The sequence below is a fragment of the Hylaeus volcanicus genome, chromosome 5, assembly GCF_026283585.1.
Source record: "Hylaeus volcanicus isolate JK05 chromosome 5, UHH_iyHylVolc1.0_haploid, whole genome shotgun sequence".
Lineage (NCBI taxonomy): Eukaryota > Metazoa > Arthropoda > Insecta > Hymenoptera > Colletidae > Hylaeus > Hylaeus volcanicus.
The window spans coordinates 21,276,033-21,291,422 of NC_071980.1; the positions used below are offsets into that span (position 1 = coordinate 21,276,033).

The 15,390-nt window shown below is 35.5% G+C and overlaps 1 protein-coding gene across 3 annotated transcripts in view; it reads right to left on the reverse strand.

Annotated features, from left to right (window-relative positions):
- LOC128876311 (serine/threonine-protein kinase 25) overlaps positions 1 to 15,390 on the reverse strand; it is a 250,957-nt gene that overhangs the window by 70,958 nt on the left and 164,609 nt on the right. Inside the window, exon 2 of one of the 3 annotated variants that reach the window (XM_054122564.1) lies at positions 5,620 to 6,099. The exons of the other annotated variants lie outside the window; for them this stretch is intronic. Within the exon in view, the coding sequence (XP_053978539.1) occupies positions 5,620 to 5,910 (291 nt within the window). The 5' untranslated portion in view covers positions 5,911 to 6,099. The remainder of the gene's footprint in view (positions 1 to 5,619; positions 6,100 to 15,390) is intronic. 3 annotated transcript variants of the gene reach the window in all.

The window sequence follows — 15,390 nt, forward strand, 5'->3', positions numbered from 1 at the left end:
ATACAAACAGAAACCTGTTCGAAGTTTAAAAAATTCTAGTGCCCAAACAAAGTTATACATTATACGTTCGGACCAATAAAATAATTTAAGCTATAAGTACTTGTTCAACTCTTTTATGATCATTGATCAAATGTTTGCACTTCGATTGATCCCAGGTGTCAGAACGACGCGACACACGACGATTTTAAAACGTATACGCTTCCTCTTGTTTCTTTTTATTCTTTAAACAGAGACAAAATAAAATTCAGCCGGTAGAGTATCGCTTTTCGCTCGACCGCAAATTACTCGACGAGTTTTTCTCTTTTTTATCACGTTCTCAGCACGTCCGTCTTCGAAGCGTTCGATCGTATTGCTCGAAACGCGACACCGAGACCACTTTCTAGCATCTCGACGTGTCTCAGGTTGCCCGCGGGACTCTGAGGTTAGGGTTGAGTAAAGCTCCACGGTGAAAACTGGTCTCGGTCCGTGACGCAGGGCTCGGTTCTCGCATTTTCCCCGCGTTTCGTGGCCTGCGTGCGTGTCGATGTCAATCTCAAGGCTTTATCCGACGCCGGCAAACAGTACGAACAAGCTCCTCCTTGTCAAGTAGGAGTTGCTCGAAACAGTGGTCAGTACTTCCGACGATTCTCTCTATTCGCCTCTATTTGCTCGGGGCTTTGAATTCCTCGAAGATTTGTCTAAGATAGACGAGACAACCGCTTCAACTTTTTTTAATCCTTTGCGCTCGGATGTACCCCCTCTGAGGAGGCATCGTGAGTCGAAAGGATAGTTTGCCTATAGCAAAGTTTCTTAGTGATTATTAGACTGTAATTCTTTATACAAAATAAAATCTCTGAAACTAAATAGGAATTTACTTTTTACGGAATTTTACAAATGTTGTAATATGAACTTCACTTTCAATATTTTTTTATATTATTGCACACTGAGTGGCATTCTTTAGTTTGTTGAAAATTTAAATTTTCTATAAATGCATAAAAATCGACAGTCTAGTGATCATGCAAATGCAAATTTTTCAACAATTTTTTCTTGAAGTTTTTTCATTTACATGATACAGCAAATCAAGTGTATGTATATACACAGTGTTCACGAAAATACTAGCCAGTGTTTCTCTCGTAAATAATACCTAAGTATTAGAACAAAATGAAACAAGAAAAAGTTGTGTAATCTTCTACAATTAACTTCTTGGGATAAATCAATTATTTATATATTTGCGGTATTTTTGGAGAAACGAAATTGAACTTCGGTGTTTTAAATGGAATGCTGTATATTCTTTTATGTAATATGTTTGTTAAACTCTGGATATCGCTTCAGACACAGAGACTGAAGAAGTTTAATTAACGCTTGTCGAGATCTTCAGAAAAGGACTAATTTTAATTGAAATACGAGTACTGTATAGTTCTCGTATACTAGTTCGAATACTGTATAGTTCGAATTGTCCATCGGTACATGGGATAACCATGTGTCATTTCAATAAGAATTTTATGTTTTAACGCTACTTAAATCAATTTGTATTATTTTATAACAGTTTAGTTTGAACGTACTTATTCATTTAATATCACGGATAATTTTAAAATTACTCCTGAAAATGTCTCACAAAATATGAGACGAATAACCATTTAAAGACACTAATATTTCCCGTGGTATTAAATTGAATACTAAATAATAAAACAAATGTAAATAACGAATATACGTTACATACAAAAACTGTACACGAAAGTTTGAAAATAGTCATTTGACCAGACGTGGTAGGTTTAGTGTTAATAAACCTCTCGTGCTTTGTTTGATAGCGATGTCAACGGACCGTCAAGTACGCACGAGACACTAGGTAGAGTTTGTGACATTCCTACACGGATGGTTTTAAACCTCATATGGTATTCTACGACGTGCTTTTCTAGATACCCGCGACGCATAAGAGGATTCCTGTCTCCTCGCCTTTCTCTTTCTCTGCTGTTTGTCCTTCACACTTTTTCTCGACCGCCTCCAATCCACGCATGGTAGCCGAAACTGTTTAGCCAGGCGTAAAAAGACCCGAGGATAATAAATTAACTTTTAATTGCGCTCGTTCGAGTGCCATCACCGGTGAGGTTGACCTGAAAGAAACATGTTTACTTTTCACCGTTCCTTTGCCACCAAAATACGCCATTCAGGAATTTCGCTACCGAAGATCTTTAAGTTTTAAGCTACGTTTCAAGAATTAAAGAATAAGGTTTTCATAAAGTTGTATTGTTCTGCATTATTGTATCTAGAACACGCTAGAGACTTTTTTTAATAACATTCTGACCTTTATTGTATATACTCATCAACTTGTGGGTATATATAATTTTGTATTAAAAATTAGGAAAGTTATTTACTACAAATAAAGTAAATAAAGAGGTATACGACGTAAAGATTATAGACGAGACATAATAAATGTATATTCGATTATTCAAGGTACGGTTTAAATTTTTAAATGCTTTATGTATTATATTCTACGCATGTATATCACGTGAACATTCTTTTTCGTGTAATTGAAAAGTCGAGTATATCAAAATTCTTCTTTCAATAACAATTGAAGCAATTTAGATAATATTACAAAAATAATTTAGTTAGAATAGCTTCATATTTACTGAGTTGATGTAGAAGGAAATAATTAACCCTTTCTTTGATATTTTATTACACAACTGCATAAACAACAACTTATGCGCTGCTCCTAACAGAAATAAGACATCTACGTTATAAAAAGGTCACGGCGCCATCGAAGATAATTATTTTTGCGCCAAATCTGACAGCTGCCATCAGAATCTTTGCGGTAGAGCGTTATTTGTGTTTGCTCCGATTTGAAAAAATTGCGCACTGTAGGGTTAAGATAAAAATTTCAAATTCTTGAGGTTCGTTCCTATTATTATAAGTAGACTGTGGATCTTTGTGGATTTATAGGAAACTTGAGTGTGCAAGAAACTACAAAATGCAAACAATATGCAAGAATATAAAAAAGATTGAAAGTAAAGTTCATGTTAAAATATCTGCAGAATAAAATAAATTCCTATTTAGGTTCAATTTTTGTAGGCACATTCGCGAAGATTTTATTTTGCATAAAGATCCGCAGTCTAATTATAAGTAATAACTCTGCCAAATTCCAAATCATTTCATCAATTTTTACAGGAGTTATAAACAAGAATAACCATTTTCAAAAGTTATGAGCACATGTTAATGTCAAAATCAAGCGTTCAAATTTTGCAGGAATTTTTCTTTACGTACTTGTAAGGTATTTAGAGTGCGTAACATGGATTTAAAAAATCATTCAAATAAGTACACATAAGTAACACTAATGTATTATTTACTAATAAATCTAAAGAAACTTTTGGGACAACCTAATATGTCTATTGCCACGCAATATCTGAACCTGCGGCGTTCACATTCATGCAAGGGACGAAGAGTTTCAAGGTTTGCGTTATCGCAGGTTCAATTTGCATTAATCGTCGTGCCGATGGATTGCCGACGGTATTGGTAGTATTGGCATTGTCCGTATGTGTGTCTAGTGTGAGTGGCTTTCGACGCCATTGCGACCACACCGCGGTATGTCGATTATCCATAGCGTCGCGATAATGAAGGTGTATTGGCAACTGTATTAGAGGTGAATATTGGTGGATGATGTGGAGTGCATTTCTTGTTACATTTTTACGATCAGGTACGGTTGGCACAGAAACTATGCGTTTGGAATTCTGTTCTTTTAGAAGGAAGCACAACTGTTTTTCTATTTCTTCGATGCAGTAGAACCTCGATTGTGACAAGGAAATCGGAGCTAGAAACTGCTACAATGATCAAGGTAATCAATTCGATTACTATAAACTTAAGTAGTCATTATTATAAACATAATGGGAGGTTACCGTTCATGACGATGAAAAATTAGATTTACACAATTTGCATCCTTAAAGTGTTTAGAACACCCAGGTGAAAGGATATTTTCATATCTAAGGTATTTTAGAAGTTACAGTGTCGACTGGGAAACAGCCTACCATATATACAGTATAAACATTACGTATACAATTGTTTCATGGATTATTGAATTTACGTGAAATATATTTGCATCCAATTGAAAAAAGTGTTCTTAAAACTAATCGTTTAATTGACCACGATAGAAACAGTTAAGTGTTCTGTTTTTGAATTATTAATATGAGAGAATACGCGAAAGTTAAAGTATTCCTTACATTTTTTTTGTTGTTGTAGGAGAGACAGAGGAAAGATTTGAAGAATTTATATAGAGTTTCAATCTCTTTAATATGTACTTCAATTACGTTTTGAGACTTTTTCTAAATGGTTCTCTCTTTTGAACTAAAAAGGAACAAACGAAAATTCCAATTAAACATTCGTGAGCAAACGATGAGCAAACGTATGCAAAACGAAAATTTGGAGTTTTTTTAAAAGGGGGGGGGGCAGCTTCACACGGCTATCAAGTATGCTTAAAATCTACATCACTGACCATTGATTTCGATACACCAGCACATCTGTAACTTTTCCAAAGAAAGACGAATATATTTAATGGTTGCGTACATAAATGAGTCGAATTACTATTGTAAGGGATGTCTGCACTCATTCATATCATAACAGCATATAGTTGTCGTAAAGTACTCGATATTCATAACTTGCCACATAACAAAGTTCACAACGGAACAGTGTATGATCCCCACAACATCTCTCCTGGGATCATGTTGATAGATGCTCTTGAGGAGAACTAGTTATGAATAAAAATCATCTGTGAGATGTACTGCATGAGAAATGGAAGGCGGTCAAAGCTGAAGCCTTGGAAAAATTGCTTTTTTAATTAAATAGAAATGCTGGAATGCCTTCACTATGTGTTTCTAAGTTACTTTAACCTAAGCAAAATTTAAGCAAAATTTAAGCAAACCAGCTATCCAATTAGTTAGAAACTCTGTTAACAAATTCAAATATGATAACTCTACTTCAATAAATACGAATTTATCATAAAACTCTTGTTACACGCGTTTCACCTCAACAAAATTCCAAGTACTGTGACGTACAAGTATTGTGATTAACACACTCGCGACCGCTAACGTGAATTCACGTCATTTTAAATTCTATTCCTGATTGCCGCCGACATGGGATTCACGTCCTGCAATTTTTGTTTCCGAATTCAGCACAATAATAAACACGTGGTCTATTGTCTACCTACAAAGCAAGTATACAAATGATAAAAATATTTTTACTTCAAACGACACATAATTGCAACATTGACATTTCAAAACAAATTTAATCACTTTTATCCTTGCTTTAACGGTACAAGTTTGCAGCAACCAGCTTCAGAATTTCATTATTTTCGCCGGTACTCGGTTTTAGTTTTAAAATTAACGAACAGTAGTCTATACACAGAATTACATCTTGATCTCTTTAAAATTATTTACGTTAATCGCACCAATCCTACATTGGTTCACACTATTTTCAAAAATCATTTAGTCAACAAAATTCTCTCCTATCGCGTTCGGCAAACACGATCCTCGCCGATTAATCGTTTCCTGGAATTCCGCGGAGCTTAATAAATAGTCGTTGGAGGACACCGCGGAAAACGGAGACAAAAGAATGTAGAAAAGAGCCAAGGTGGCGAAATATCTCGACCGAACTCACCGAGGGGGTGGTGCTCCTGTGCGTCCCTGGCCTGGTATGCGGAAGGGATGAGCTCTTAGGGTTGGCGGAACCGTTGCCAGAGGGTCTTTGACTTTCTCTTCTGGAGGGCGGCGGCGGCGGCGGATGCGACAGAGGCCTGGCCGTGTTCCTGGGATGCTGCGGGCCTTGAAATTGCCCCCAGGCCTGGCGCGGCACGTAGCCGACGTAACCGCCGGAAACGAATTGCGCGGACCCGTTTAGGTGTGGCGGTGTCATTACCGCCGTCTGTTGCGGCTGACCACCGTTTCGCATTTTTTTTTTCTTCCTTCTTCTTTTTGTTAGCGGCTTTTCGCACTTACGTCAAATCGGCCAGCTCTATCCGAACACCGTCAACGACGTTCCGCTACGGCGGCTAACTGCTGCACCTTCTTCTTTCCCCTGTCGCGCATTTGTAGTCGATTTACTTCGATACGCTTCTTTCTTGTATTCGCCTCCACTTTTCTAAAGATACGTATATACAGGTATTGTTTGGTTTTCTTTATGATGGAAAATCCGAGGAAGATTGTGGAGTCGCAGAACGAAGAAGTCGATGTCGCGCGAAATTATTTGGAGTCGTTTGAAGACTCAAGATTGTATTGAGCGAAGTGTTTAATCCTTTGCACTCTGATGTCTCTTCCGAGGGGTCATCGTAAGTCCAGGTAAACTTTATTAGTGATTATACAGAATAAACTTATGGCAAAATTTGTAAACGTGTATGATTCTTTGAAGGTTCCTATTCAAATATCACGAGAAATCGCAACCTCCTAATATTAACACTTTATTTACCGGGAGCCTATTTTTAGACTTTTTAATTGCAGTATTTAGCTATTCGAATTTATTTACTGTGTTGATGGTTGTCTATTTACAATGTTCACTGATTGGAAACAGACTTGGCTTTCAATGTACCCAGTAACAGTATGGAGGAATTATTGTCAGCCTAGATTGGCATATGATACTGTGGAAAATTCTTTTTTGAATTAAAGTCTGTTTCTAAATAGCCCGGTAGATAAACTGTTAAGATATACATATACAGGGTGTTTTCTACTTTCCCGGTAAGATTGTAAGAGCATGATTTACAAGTGAAAACAAAACAAACAACAATGTTATATGAAGTTTGTATATAAACCCTTTGTTATGATATTAAAAGATATTTTGATAAATGATATTAATATCTCTGTTACTCGATTATCTTTGACTTTCCAGATCATTGATTACTTTGTACATTGTGTTTCTCAATTTTGATGTTTGTTTGACTTGAAAGCCTTGAACTATTATGGATGTTCGTCCAATGTATGTTAAAAATAAAAAGTTGCCAGATTTTTACATAGATTAAATCCTTTCGTCGTTCCGCGTAAAAAAGTACAGGTGTCTCCATAGCTGCACAAATGTCTCTACCATAAATGCACAGAAATCATCTCCATCACTGGGGGGTATACCAAAGTCAATACCTTGTCACACTTACTTGGCCCACCCTACATAGAACTAATATTATATAAATAAAAAATATTATTAAATTTAATTCTATGCCCAATTTCTAACCATCGATAAAGCGTTGATATTCAAATCTGTTTGTGCCAAATACCACCAAGTATAATAATACTTTTGCTCCGAATTTCCCTTACGTGCACCTAGACTGCATCATTCTCCAATTCCATTTGGAGTTTTCGCTCCACCCTAACCAACAAGCATCGGTCGAGTTCTACCGCGCGTTGAATTTCGATTCGACCGTAGTTTCAACCGATCAATCTCATTCTCGGCTGACCCGGATTATCATCGATATCGGTTCGTCTATTTTTACTAACTCCGTCGCACCCGTTTTCGCATTTTCCACGCTACCGATCGAACATTCATGAAACGTTTCCGCGCGACATAAAAAATGCATTAATTCGTTCCCACTCCTCCGTCGTTCAATTCCATACGGAGCGACGTTCCTCGTTCCCGAGCTAATTTTTCTACCCTTTTATTAGATTTGCATGAGCAGATGTGAACGACTTTCCAGGTTCGTTCCCGTCGCTCTTCGGCGCAAGCTTTTTCCTCGAAGAAGGGACGAGTTTTCCGCGGAGCCAGAGCTGGCCATATTTTTATCCGTACGACGAAGGACGAATAAAAATAACGAGGAAAGTTTATATGGATTGAAGTTTGCCCCAATGAAAATTCTTTTAAATACAAGTTCGTTTACGTAATGATTTCCATTACGCTAAGTCTTGTCATTTGCGATACTATAGTTGGAGGAGTATGTATTTATTGTTGTTAACGTAAACTGATTTCTTTTTAACAATGAAAGGTAATGGAACACTTGAAAAATCAAGATTAAATGATGTAAACTTTTCTTCAATTTTAAAATGAACTTTGGATAGAGATTCTATACCAAACTGTCACGTTTTGGTGTTTAACAAGCCAATACCAAATATAATATCTTTATAAAAACTGTTTCACCTTTTGTTTAAATTCGTAGCTATGTGGTTTTTTCTTAAAAATTCTTTATGGGTAGATCAATTATTTTATAATAAAAGAAACTGGTTATTTGATGTTTTATAGTAACTTCAAAGCTAATATATCTTCGTTAGCTTCATAATCTAACGTTTGTCGTAGTTTGTGGTACTTATTTTTATAACGTTATCGTAATTCATGAATCCCACATGTGGGTGTCAGAACTTTTTGCTATGGAAATAAACAATATAATTTTTACAGTAAGATAAGAAAATAAGTCATGCCTGTTCGCCATAATATAATCAATATGATATGCTATACTTTTTTCTTTTCACTCTTGTATCCTGTCTTAATTCAGTGCATCAAAGAAGTTAAACAATATGAATAAAATAAAGTGTATTCAATGACTGCTGTGTGACCGAAGAGTGATCTTAAAAATATTTCCAATCAGTATATCAATAATTTTATATCTGCAGTCCTCTACATGGTAACAAATTGCAAATGGGTCCAAGACAAATATCTGTTCGAAGTTATTCGTACAACGTATAAATCTACGCGAAGTTCGAATTCTTTTCAGGGTTGTCGGGTCTCGGAATTCCTGAAAAGCGATCTTTGGAACCGACTTCGCACACGGAAGCTCTTTTGAGCGACGAAGACTGGTCTCTCGCCTTTTGGACACCAAAGAAAGAAGAAAATTGAGGCGGCTATATCCACTCGGAAGACCACCATCTCCTCTTGGGTGAATTTTCGTCGAATCTCTTCTTGTTTCCGCTTTTTTTTTTCTTTCTTAAAATCCGCGCCCTTTAACACCAGGGGTTTCTGACACCGCGGAGCAGACTCTTTGTCCCGCTTCTTTTCGAAACTTGCCGAGAAGCCGGACAAAGGCGGTGGAAAAGAACGGGTCGTTCAGTTTCGGCTACTGGAAAGGCATTGTGTCAGTTCTAAATGGGCTGGCTTCAAACGTGGCTTCAAATATAATCAAATTAAACCGAGTAGTCGCTCGTTTTAAACTAAACATATAATTCTAGGTTAAGACGAAACGAAATGGAGGGGTTTCAAACGTGGCTTTAAATTTAATCAAATCAAATTAATACTTTGGCTGCCAGCTTAATACTCGTGAAAATGTTTACGAGACTGAAGCTTTGTTTTAAGACGATTAGAAACTATGTAATCTAATATTTGTGATAGTTCATAAGTTTCCAACATCGTCAAGTTTACGAATTGTCGCCAGATTATTTTATTTAACATCTTACTATCGGAGTTAGTTATTTTACTTTCTTAGTCAAAAGTGCTGTCATCCATTTATGAGTAACGTGGCGCTCAACGTATTGAATAGTTACTCGCTTTAAACTAAACATATAATACTAGGTCAAGGTATATATTAGACAGAGGAAAAGAGACATATACGTATAATATCCTAGGTAATACTAGGTAAGTTGATGAATGGATAATAAGATAAGTATAAATGTCGGTAGAACAGAATAGAATAGAATTTTTCTTTCCCAGTAAAAGTTCAGAAACAAATTCATATTTAAGAGAGTTTGCATAGTGTAGCAAAATAATTCTAAAAATTGTTCATACATAAGTTTTCGTTTACTCATCGTCGAATGTGAAGAAAAATTACATCATTCATCTGTAATTAAACAAAATTAAATATAAGGTCAAGAATATTTCTTTACGATATCCTTTTCATAGAACAACAAATTAATGCAACTCTCGATTTAAACAAAATTAATAAGCCACCCTATTTCTCTCTAAGATTAGCCCTCTGTGCCATTTAACTGTAACAACAATTATGTGTCTTCATTGCTTTCTAAGAAAACCGATTGCAACACTTTATATAGGATCACGTGTATATTTGGCTTTAAATAGAACTCGTAAAATCGGTCATCTTGTAAAATGAGATATTAGGTCGTAAAGTTACAGGGGCCGTTGCTTGAGTTTTCGCATCGTCGAATTAGGCGCTTAAAGTCTCGTTTCTAAATACGCCCAGATTTTACGAGCGATCGTTGAGATAACAGACATACACGCAACCGACCACGTTGAGCTATTAGTGATTGTAGGTCGATCACGTCTCGGATTAATGCCCTGACAATTTTAGCCGCTCAATCAAATTTTAAATGCGTTAAAATGATTAATGTTTAAGGGGATACTCTTTCACTCTGAATCAAAATATGAGTTATTTTTTATATTCTCATTGGTAGGTCTTTAAAATATTTCTACCACATTATTAGGTGTAGACATTAATTCTGATTGTAGTAATTCTGATTGCTATTCGTGATTGTAGATCGATCACGTCTCGGATTAATGCCCTGGCAATTTTAGCCGCTCAATCAAATTTTAAATGCGTTAAAATTATTAATGTTTAAGGGGATACTCTTTCACTCTGAATCAAAATATGAGTTATTTTTTATATTCTCATTATTAAAGGTCTTTAAAATATTTCTAGGAAATTATTAGGCGTAGACATTAATTTTGTGCGTTTCTAAGGTAAACTTATGATTCAATTATAAAGAGACACCATACAACTAACAATTTTTCCTCAGTCACATGTTCCGAGAGAGAACATATGCATACTCTAATGTAATAAATGAATTAAATTAGAGTTACAAATAATTAAAATTGAAGAGAATTAATTTCTACGCCTAATGCATATATTGATAAAATATTTAAATTGCCAAAGTCTTTAAAGGGATGCTCCTTTTTATTTTGGGTCACAAAATAGATTTTTTTTAATACTCATGTTGTTAAAAGTCTTTAAAATATTTCAACTAAATCATATAAATCCACTTGCACCAAACATACAAGTGGAAAATTTGTTCTTATCGTTACAATCTTTCTTGATTATATTTAAATGAAAATATTTCGAAACATATGAAAAATAAAAACAGTACGACATAAAAAAAATACTTCTTATTTAATCCATTATACAGTAATAATAATGAAAAGAGATGGAATCTTACTATTTTGCACAATAAAATAAGTCTTGAAGTGGCCAATTCATCAAACAACATGGCAAGTATTAGATAGATGAAATATACCTTTTCTCTTTTTAGGGATAAATAAACTTGACTTCGGAATAAATTAAGCAAGTTCTTGTGTACCATATACCCGTACAAATAAATGTACCAACTTTTAAAAGTCCATGCCAATTACTTCGACTGCAAAAAGGACTAACGAAAATTGCCTCGAAACTGATAAAAGTGAAAGACCATCCCCTTAATTGAAACGGCGCAAGTTCAGTGCCAAGCACAACACCATCGTCCAAATAAAAATAGTAACGCCGACGAAGATAATAATCTGGGTCGGCAGAGGGCAAGATTCGGTGCAGGCGCGATCAGATTGGATTTCTGTTTGCACTGGCACGTGTACGGAATATCGATCATCGAAAGATTGGCTCCCTAATCGTGGCCAATAAAAAGAGAGAGTCGACGACGAAAAATCGTGAAAGAATCCTTCTCGTCGAATGGGTCAAGATCGGTATTCCCGATCTATCGCGCATCGTTTTCGAGGACGGTACAAATTCATTTCTAACTCGCTCTTCTTCGCCATCATCCCACTTCCAACTTGCTCTTTCTCTCGACTCGACGATTTAAATTCATCGAGCACAGAGGTTTCGCCTTGATGAATATTCAGCGTAATGAGTCGACGGTGTTCTCGATCTATCAACGTCATTCGCTGCCGATCTGCTTCGTAGATTGTCCGAGTAATGGTCTCAGAGTTCGTAAGAAGGCAGAGTACGTTTGAATTGTTCGTTGCAAAATTAGTTTCGAACCGAAGGGAAGGAAATTGGAATAACCAGAATGATAAGTTGGTGAGAATGGTTCACCGTCGGGTTTGCTAAAAAAATATAGTAGAAAGTAACTAAAACAAGGAGGACATTCGAAACTGTAATTCGTGATCATTATAATCCGAACTTAGCTTAACCTGTTGTACAATAATTGCTTTTTTCATTTGATCTTGGCTAGCACTGTATTTATTTTTCTGGGTTTGGATATTTTATTTCAAATATGAAGAAATTGACCGATCGCAGTAGCGATCTTTTGTCCCCGCGTCACAATGTAAAATTAAAAAAATATTACAATTAGAGAATATAGACAGGAATTTCTCTTATCCATTTTTATTATTACCCACTGATTGTAAGTGTCCAGGTTTAACTTTATCTCTTTTGTTTACAATAATACTCTACTATAATTTGTAATCAACAAACACTATCAATGATATTTGTTTCAAAGTTGATATGCTTGAAATAAGCTAGACAATGTTAAGCAAAACGTTGCATATGAAATAAACGGAATTCTCTTATTGTTCTTACTACAAAATATTACCACAGACAATTGCAACATTTAAACCAAAACTTATAATTATATCACAAAATTTCATTATAAAATCGTACTATACAATTGTATTTTAACACTGTTCTGTGTAATTGTAGTTAGTGAATAAAGTTTTACAGTCTACCCTAACATAATTTATACATAATTTATAATCTGCCTTAAAACTTAAGACGAAAGACAGAATCCTACTGCGCATAAAGAAGAAAATAAATAGATAGTGTTACAAGCAATTGGGAAGAACACACTTTTCAGTGTAACCAACAAACATGTAAGGTGTCATGGTTAAGTAAATTCATGCGTTCATGGTCAGACGTGCTTTCTACAGTGTCTTGACACGTTTTTAAGGATAATAGATGCAGAGAAAAAGTAACTTACTCGCGCTTAGAACGTACCATCTACATTCCGTTGTCTGCTTAGTGAAATTGAGTATCGACCATGACTTGACTAAACTATTTAGCCTACTAGTTCCTAAACATTCTGAAAGGCTGCCCCATAAAAAAAATTCTGTGCCTCTGATAATGGATAGATGTACAACGAAACAAGAACAATATACTCTTGCAGTTATTAAACTTTCATGATCAATGTATTAATAAAAAGAGATAAGAATATATTGGATACTTCGTTGACAGCTTTCTTGAGAGCAACATCGCAGCTGCTAACTCTCTGGTCGAAATAAAGAGTGTCTTATATATATAAAAGGAATAACTGAGTGATAATTATTTTCTAGCCCCAATAACCAATAGAATATTATAGGAATATTATTTGTGACTTTCCTCTCTAATTTTGTATATATAAATAACTCCATCTGCTTCAAGAATCTTTCTAATCTCTACATTATTCTTCAAGTCTTAGCTGATTTGCAACCATCCACGGTACTATTATAATTTCGTGTCGAATTACATTTCGAATTTTACATTTCGATGTTCAATAAGTTCCGAACGTTAATTGTTACGCCTACGGCGCTCATTAGTCTCACGGAGAGCAATCGAACGAAAGAAATCGTCGATCGAGACGGGATGATAGACGCGTCGTGTCGGTCGTGATCACGCAATCGATTGGATACGCTCGAACAATTTTCAGGGCGTCAGCTTCCGGCGGAAACGTGCGTAGAAGATCGAGTTCGCTGCACTATCGATGCCTCGCCACAGTATTAAATCACCATGCCAAACGGCGATTAACTCTGCTCTCAAGTTAATCCCCGATCGAGGAGAAAGAAACGGTCGCGGTCGTTGGCGCTTTTTTCCAGCTTTACAATCTCCGTCACTCACGCCGTTCGATGCAGTTTCCTTTTCCTTCTTTTATCTAATTTTTGCGCGATTAGAACTGCTAAACCCGTTCCTATCGTTTTCTTATCTCGTTTAGAAATTAATAGGTGAAATTCGTATCGACTGGCAGTACAGACAATTTCTATCAAGAACTTTGCTCTTTACGATGTAAATGTCACGCTACGGATGTAAAAGTAATAAAGTCTAGTCGTCTATCGATAAAGGTAGGCGTAATTAATTCTGACGAATAAAAACACCATAACGCAATATATTAGAGACGTTAATGTAATTCAAAAGTCACGCGGATCGGTTTTTAATCTTTCAGCGTGAATTGAATTGATACATGTAGAAAATAATGAAAGATCAACAATGTTTTGTACATGTAAAAAGTAGGACATCGACTAAGAAAATATATTTTATTTACGACACTAATATTTAGGAAGACTGACTACATTTATAAAAACTAAATCTCGTTTACTACAAAATTACAATTTTAAATCATTTTTCTCATTATCAAATAAAAATATGAAAAGAATATAAATATTGTTAACAATTATTACTAATTATTGGCATCCAAAAGCAAACATATCAAGGCTTTTTTTGGCCAAACAAGTGCGCATAAAATCAACGTAGAGACAGTGTTAATTTGCTGTATTAATTTGTTTTATTTAATTTTATTTAATTTGTTTATTTAATTTAACTTTGTTAATTTGCTTTATTTACTCCGTTATTTAGGCAAACAAACCTCATTATCCATCGCTTCATCGATCTCGTTCCCTACGAAAGCTACGCGCCGCAGTGGAAACGGACGACCATGGCCAGACGAATATCGCAGCGCAACGTGAGTGCATCGAACCGAACGTGGCTCGTTAATTGCATCGCGTCTGGGAACTTACGCAACGCAGCTGACTTGAATCACACCAAGTATTCCAAACATTCTTAATTTTGGTGTTATTCACGGCACGGAAAAGACCGTCGAATAAAGCACGCGCCGAAACAAACTTGGACCCGCGAAACTTCCGCGGGACGATTTAAGAGGCTGCGCGCGGAACAAACTGGGCGAGACAGTTTCACTGTTGTCGCGAGCTGATAAATTGAAAATTTAAGGGGGGATTCTAGAGGTGTGATTTTTAGGTCATTTTTAGGATTTTTGTTTAGAGAAATTACGAGGTTTCGCACTAAAGGTTTCTTTCTACATATTACTACATGTTTTAAGTATGTAAAAATGATACGTTTCTTGTAAAAATTACAAATATGAAGGTTGTATGGAAAATATTATTAAATAATAATAGAAGAAAAGGTAGTTCCATGCTACCCATGATTGTAGCTGTTCCTCTTATACGAATAAAAAAAATCAAAAATATTATTGAAACGTAAGAGTTTGTATCGAGATATATTAAACTGTGATAGTATAGTGCTCTTATATTGTAAGAGTTTGAAAAATTCAACGTTTAACAAAAGAACTCTGCGTCATTTTCTGCAGGATATTGTTTAAGAGAACGTGCACGCAGCGCAAACCTGTCGTGAAAACTACGTATCGTTAAGGCCAATGACTTAATATTTATTGCAAAACAAATGCCAATAAACAAAAATACAAATAAGTAGTTTTAGCATTACTGAATGTTATGGCAAAGTCTTGTTTCAATATTTTATACCATTAAAATATGTATCATAAAGACCAATGACTCAATATTTATTGCAAAACAAATCCCAATGAAAAA